Source organism: Pongo abelii, chromosome 5 (genome assembly GCF_028885655.2).
Source record: "Pongo abelii isolate AG06213 chromosome 5, NHGRI_mPonAbe1-v2.0_pri, whole genome shotgun sequence".
NCBI lineage: Eukaryota > Metazoa > Chordata > Mammalia > Primates > Hominidae > Pongo > Pongo abelii.
In genome coordinates this window covers 51,267,306-51,273,338 of record NC_071990.2, presented here as the reverse complement: position 1 = coordinate 51,273,338, position 6,033 = coordinate 51,267,306, and the positions used below count along the sequence as shown (strand labels likewise).

The 6,033-nt window shown below is 43.2% G+C and overlaps 1 protein-coding gene across 5 annotated transcripts in view; it reads right to left on the bottom strand.

Annotated features, from left to right (window-relative positions):
- Nucleotides 1–3,432, bottom strand: part of TFAP2B (transcription factor AP-2 beta) — a 32,167-nt gene extending 28,735 nt beyond the window's left edge. For 2 of the 5 annotated variants that reach the window (XM_054557624.2, XM_054557625.2), the window contains exon 1: nucleotides 2,759–3,247. In XM_054557624.2, the coding sequence (XP_054413599.1) occupies nucleotides 2,759–2,839 (81 nt within the window). In that variant the 5' untranslated portion in view covers nucleotides 2,840–3,247. Of the gene's footprint in view, nucleotides 1–278; nucleotides 1,855–2,758; nucleotides 3,248–3,322 lie in introns of those variants that run through there. The other 3 variants (XM_054557623.2, XM_002816991.5, XM_054557627.2) reach the window with 3 other exon arrangements.
- Between the last annotated feature and the right edge of the window lie 2,601 nt (nucleotides 3,433–6,033).

Here is a 6,033-nt window from a genome sequence, read left to right as displayed (position 1 = left end):
TACTTTAAAGGGAGAATGGAGGACAAATGGAGCGTGAAGCAGCAGCGAGCGCAGAGCTCCCCTACTATTGTAAATGACGTTCATTCAGTGGAGAATTACTAGATGTAATCAGACGAGGGGGCTGGCAAAAGCAGACTGGGGAAAAAGTTTAGCAGGAAAGAGGCAGAACTTCAATTAACTGTGCCGGGGACACGAGTAAAGCAGCCTCTGCTCCTTTGGATAAGGCAGTGAGGGAGAACAGTGCTGGGAGGTTGTATAGAATGGAGGTGTCCTCCTACCTGGAGAGACTTTCCTAATCCGGAGGACTTGGTCGCCCTGGGTGCTTTGTGTGAGGATTACAAAAACAAAATAAAAAGGGTTGCTTCATCATTTGGAGGCGAGAGAAAAGCAAATTGGTGGGCCTGGTTATTTACAGTGACTTTTGCAGACTTTTGCTAAATGTGGAAGATTATGCTCATTTGTTAAAGGACAGAAGCGAGATGGAGGCTTTTCATTTCTTGTGCAGCATTTTCCTGTTTAGTGCTCACATAGTTTGCGATTTTTACCTCAATTTAAAACATACGCCATCAATCTTCAAATACACTAAACTTATCCTTTCCAGGCAAAGCCAGGGGCAACAGAAAACCTTTTTGGATGTTTCAGGAACCCGTTCAACTGGCCTGACTGCCATTTCTGTTAAAGTTCAACCTTAGTGCAGACTTAAATACGCTCCTTCCACCGAGCAGCGGATTCTGTTTTTTGAGCAGAAAATTTAGGCAGACAGGACCACCTGTAATATTCCCTCTCTCTCCCTGTTTCTTTCTCTCTCTCCTTCCCCGCTTTTCTCTTCTCTCTTCCCTCCCTTCCACTCCACCCCTCCCTCTTCCTCTCTCCCTCCCTCTTTTCTTCTCTCCCTCCTTCCTTTTCCATTTATCTACTTTACTTTCTGTAAAGAACGAGTGTTACCCTGGTTACTTTTTAGAACCCACTGAAATGCCTCTGCATGCATATACCTTGAGCTGTTTTCACCATGGCCCCATGCTTGCTAATGTCATGCCCACTTTGGGCGCTAATATTCCTTAGGACAGTTCTAGCGCCTTCGACTTTACCATTATCCCGCCTGTTAAGGAAAGAAAAGGAGGCCGAACCGAAACAATCCCCACGAGGCGCGTAGGCGCGGCTCTTCGTTACAGTCGATACACAACCACAAAGAGGAAAGGAAAACGCCAAGCATCATTCAGCAACAAGACGAATCTCTCTCATCTCTGCGCTCTCGCGCTCTCTCTTGCTTTTCTCCTTCTCCTCTCTTCTCTCCTCCTCCTCTCTCCTACACACCTCCACACATACACACAGCCCAACATTAGGATTCGGGGCGGGCAGGAGGTGTGGACGCCAGGCGCTGCCTGTGGGCGCTCGTCGGAGCCCGAGTCCCCCAGGAGCTTGCCGGCCGCGCCTGTGAGTCGCCCACTTTTAGGATCTTCGAGGCGGCTCCCCGCCGGGCTTTCAGGAGCTGTTCCGATGCGGAGGGGTCGCGTGTCTTTCTCGGCTCTTTGGGGAGCCTCTGCATCCCTCCACCTTTCATCTGACCTAGCGGCCCGCGCCCGCCACCCGGGAGTCTGCTTCTCTTCCTTCCTTTTCTCTCCAACTTTTCCTCTTAGCAGTCTCCATGGCCCGCTTCGCCCGCCTCGACTTCCTCCCTTTTCTAACTCCGCGTCGCCTTTCCGAAGTTTTTATTTCCTCCCTCGACGTCTCAGCAGAACCTTCCCTTCCTCCCTTCCCCTGGCAACTACCTGGGGCTGTCCCAGACCATTCCGCTTAAGAGCGAGGCTCCGCGGGCTTCCCGGTCCCCAGCCCGGCCCGCCGCGCACCCCGCGCCTCGCCCGCCTCGCCCGCCTCGCCCGCCTCGCCCGCCTCGCCCGCCTCGCTTGCCTCGTCCGCCTCGCCCGCGAGCAGCGGAGCCGCCTGGCCTCCGCGTCAGCCCTCGCCCGAACCGGAAAAGGGCTTTGGCTAGCGCGGTCCCGGCCCCGGAGGTGGCTGGCGTCCTCCGGGCTGGGCGCAACTTCTCCTGCCCCGAAGAGTTGAGCTAGCCTCAGTGCTAGAGACCCCTGCGCATTGAACGTGGGCAGAAATTTCCGTGAAAGATGCCCACACAGGGGGCGGCTGCGATTTCTGTTCAGACGCAGTGACCCTCAAGGAAGCAAAACACAAGAAAACAAAATAATAAACTGCTACGACTTCTTCGATTTTGCTCTATCCATCCATATCTCCATCCATCTACCTCTTTCCCGCTAATTCTCTGTCCTCTACCTGGAACCATTTGTTATCAATTTCAGAAATTTTATTGAAAATAAAAATTAAAAGCCCGAGTCTGTTACAAATGAGGCTTGAAAACCCAATTCTCTTCCACACTTAAAACGAGAAAAGCCCCTGCCTTTATCAGAATCTCGCTTTTCTCTGACAGCGTGCCCACATTCAGTAGCACCACATTCCCCATCAGCGCTTAAAAGGGTGGGGCGGGGTGGGGGGAGGCGAGGAAAAGAGAAAGAAAAATAAAATAAATAAAAACATTCCTAAATTAAAGTTGTCAGATTTCAACCTTAAAGTCCCTTTTCAGAGCAGCGAAGTCTTCCCTAGCCAGCTTTTCTAAAAGTTAAAGAAAGCTGAGAAAACCGACCGGAAATCGAGTAAATAGCTTAAAAATATATATCAGTTGGGGTATCAAGAAGCTCAAATTCTCTATCTGCAAAGCTCTAAGATGCATCTGGGGGTGTCGACTCACCTCATAGATATCTTCGTACTTGACATTCTCCACGAGCTTCCAGAGCATGATGGCAGCCTGGTCTCTAGGAGGTGAGTGCATTCATGTGAGGAGCAGATGTCTGGCTTCTCAGGACTCCGCTGTCTGTAATGATCCATCTATAATTGGAAATGGGGGATACACACCAAATCCGACGCTCCTCTCCCATCGCAACTTATATCTGTTGTCTCAAACAATAGGCTGGACAAGTAAGCCTCAGCAAAGAGAAAAAACATTATTGCACACACAGGAGTTAGATGCAACCCACAGACATATATATTATAAAAATCATAAACCCGTATTTACACCCAGACACCCACATATAGTTATATAAGCACCTCTGGGTCACACAGTCTGCAGACTCCAAATGTGCATTTAACAAAGAGTTGTTCACGGTGATTAATATAATATACACATTTTAAAACCTCTGTATCGAAAATGACAAATCATTGTAGCCACTAACTGAAGTCTTTTGCAATTCATAATGAGAAACCAGGGGCCATCAGTCCCCTATTTTCTATGTAGATTTTAAAGGGGGACCCTTACCAAGATTTTTAAACGCAAAAGCTCCCTCCTATTCATGTATGTTCCGGAAGAGAGTATTTTGAAAGGCTGGATATGGGGGATTTAAAGGACTATCTCTCTGTGTTGATGGCTACACAACTTTTTTTTTTTTTTTAACTTTATCTCTGTCACCATAGAACAAAAAAGCTAGCCACCATTGGTGGCCATTTCTAATATTTTCTGGTCATTTTGCCTAAAACCTTTGGAAACTTAAATACACCTCAGTTTGTGCTGCTTGTTATTTTAGGTGTTGTTTGTGTGCATTTTCAACGGATTCCATGCACCATTCCTCTTGGCTGGAGTCTCCATTTTATCAAGTTTTTTTCAGATGTTGGAAGCAACGTACCCACACGTTCAGACAAGGTTAATTTTGAGCCTTCTTTGCAGAGGCCAAGGACATTTTATATTTGCATCTGTTGTGTATGACTTGTAAGTGGTTTTAATCATGGAGAGTCAAGAAAGGGCCACCCGAATCTTTGAAAAGGTTTAAGCAGAATGTCTTCAAAGAGATAGTGAAAAATATTTTAGTGCATGTGGAGTTTCTTCTTTTTTTTGTATAATTTTTCTTAATACGGTGATTCATATAGTTTTTTAAAAAGGAAAACATCATCAGCAACAAGAACAATATTAACCAGACTTAGAAAATGGGCACCATTTAAGGCGCAGGGATTCTGAATTTTATCATGAAATGGATACTCATCTGTTCCCCTGTTCCCCCTTTTCCCATCCCTTCTGTTTTTCTACTCCCTTTCAGGGTGCGGAGAGCTTCTCATAGCCGGAACAGATGCCCAGAAGAGGATCTCTGCCCCTGGGACAGAAGAGAAATGCCAGGAGGGACCAAGGAGGGATGGGGCAATTTGGGGTGGAAGTTATTAAGCCTGGTGAGAGTGAATCTGCAAAGGGTGATTGTCTTTAAATCCAGGACTGCTGTGTGCAGCTCTGCGCGAACAGGGATGGACGCTGTTTGAGTACAGGGCTCCGGACAACTGTGTTGGACGTCGATTCAATCAAAACCAAGGAGAAGCTTCATGAACTGCAGAATAAACAATTCTGCAGATTTTTAATTTAATTTTTAAAGATAAGTCAAAGGAAAAGAACACAAAGAAGGTGCTTCAGAAGGAACTTCAGAAATAAACCCTTTATTTCCGGTGGGGTTTTTTATGTTTTGTCTTTTTCTCCTCTTCCTCCTTTTTGTTTTCCTTTTTTCTTTCCTTCATTTCCCTTTTCCTTCCTTCCTTTCTCTCTCCATTCCTTTCTTCCCCTTTAAATGTTAACCTTAAATCATACACAATCTATGCAGATTTTTCACTAGGAGCATCAGCAAAGATTTTCTTCTTTGCTTCCAGAGCTAGTTAGGAGATGAGAAGGGATTTTTCTTAATCTTATTGTGTGGTGGGACTTGAAACAGGTTTCACACCCCCTGACTTCTAGAACTAAAATCAGTGCCAGATCAATAATCTGAAATATAAATATTATAGACTTGGAAATTCAGATTCTCCAGACACAAGACATTTAATTAATGGAAATAATTGTTTTCTCCCTTTCAAATCAATAATTCTATCATTGTTACTACCTAAAGATCATTACAACCCAAATAAAATGCATTTGGAAAAATCTTAGTTTCTTTTCTCTAAATGCTTTTAACATCTTTTAATATCTTTTTGGTATATTATTGCCTAGTCTAAAATAAACTCTGAGATTGAACAAAACAAAACCTGCAAGAGATAATTTTACACATAAATTAAAATAATATAATGTATTGTGTTAGTATAACTATTTTATAGCCTTATATATGAATAATTTCAAACTTTTTATATGTAATTTTATTTTATGCTAGTATTAGGTATTTTTTAAAGTGGAAATATCTTGAGATATTTGGTTAAAATTTAAGTTCTTTAGGAAACCTGAAAAATAACAAATCTGGTTTTATTAAGAATGAAGCATAAACCTAAAAATATACACATATATATAGAGAAATACCTTCAAAATACATAACCATAATTAAAATCCTAGTTAATTTTTTTAACGTGGGCGTTATTCGAAAAGTCCTAGACATTGCAAGGTAAACCGTTCCCACGGAGCGTTCCCTGTTATTGAACGGGCAACAGCGCCCTCTGTCGGAATTTTATGGACGCAAACCCTGCAAGGCTCTTTGATTTCTTTTTCGGCAAAGGTTTCTTTCTGTTCTTGAAAACCTGTTACTGAGAGGAACATTTTTAAAGTTCACTTCTTATGATATTTACTAATTTTAGAAACGATCGTTCCAGCATCTAAAAAGTTCAAACGTCCGAAGAAACGCACAATAAAAGCTCAGCCGCTACGGAGAAACATTTTCATAACTTGAACGTACCTCTCTTGCTTTTACTTTCTATTGCCTTTCGCGTTATCACTCAATCTCATGACGTAGGGAAAATATTCCCGCAAGAACTCAATAAATGGAAACACAAAGGCAAAACAAACTCTGGATATGAAGGAAATTAAACGAGTGAAATATGCATTTTCCTCGTTATTTTATCTTGCCTTATGTCCATATTTCTTTTTCAGTATACGCACATGCTATCCTAGGTGGAATCGCACTTGAGACGTCCCAGATAGTTAACACTCGTACTTTCCTCTTTCATTTGCATTTATTTCAGTTTAAAACAGCAAAGAAAAGAATTATTCACACCCTCTTTTTTTTTTTTTTTCAGCCT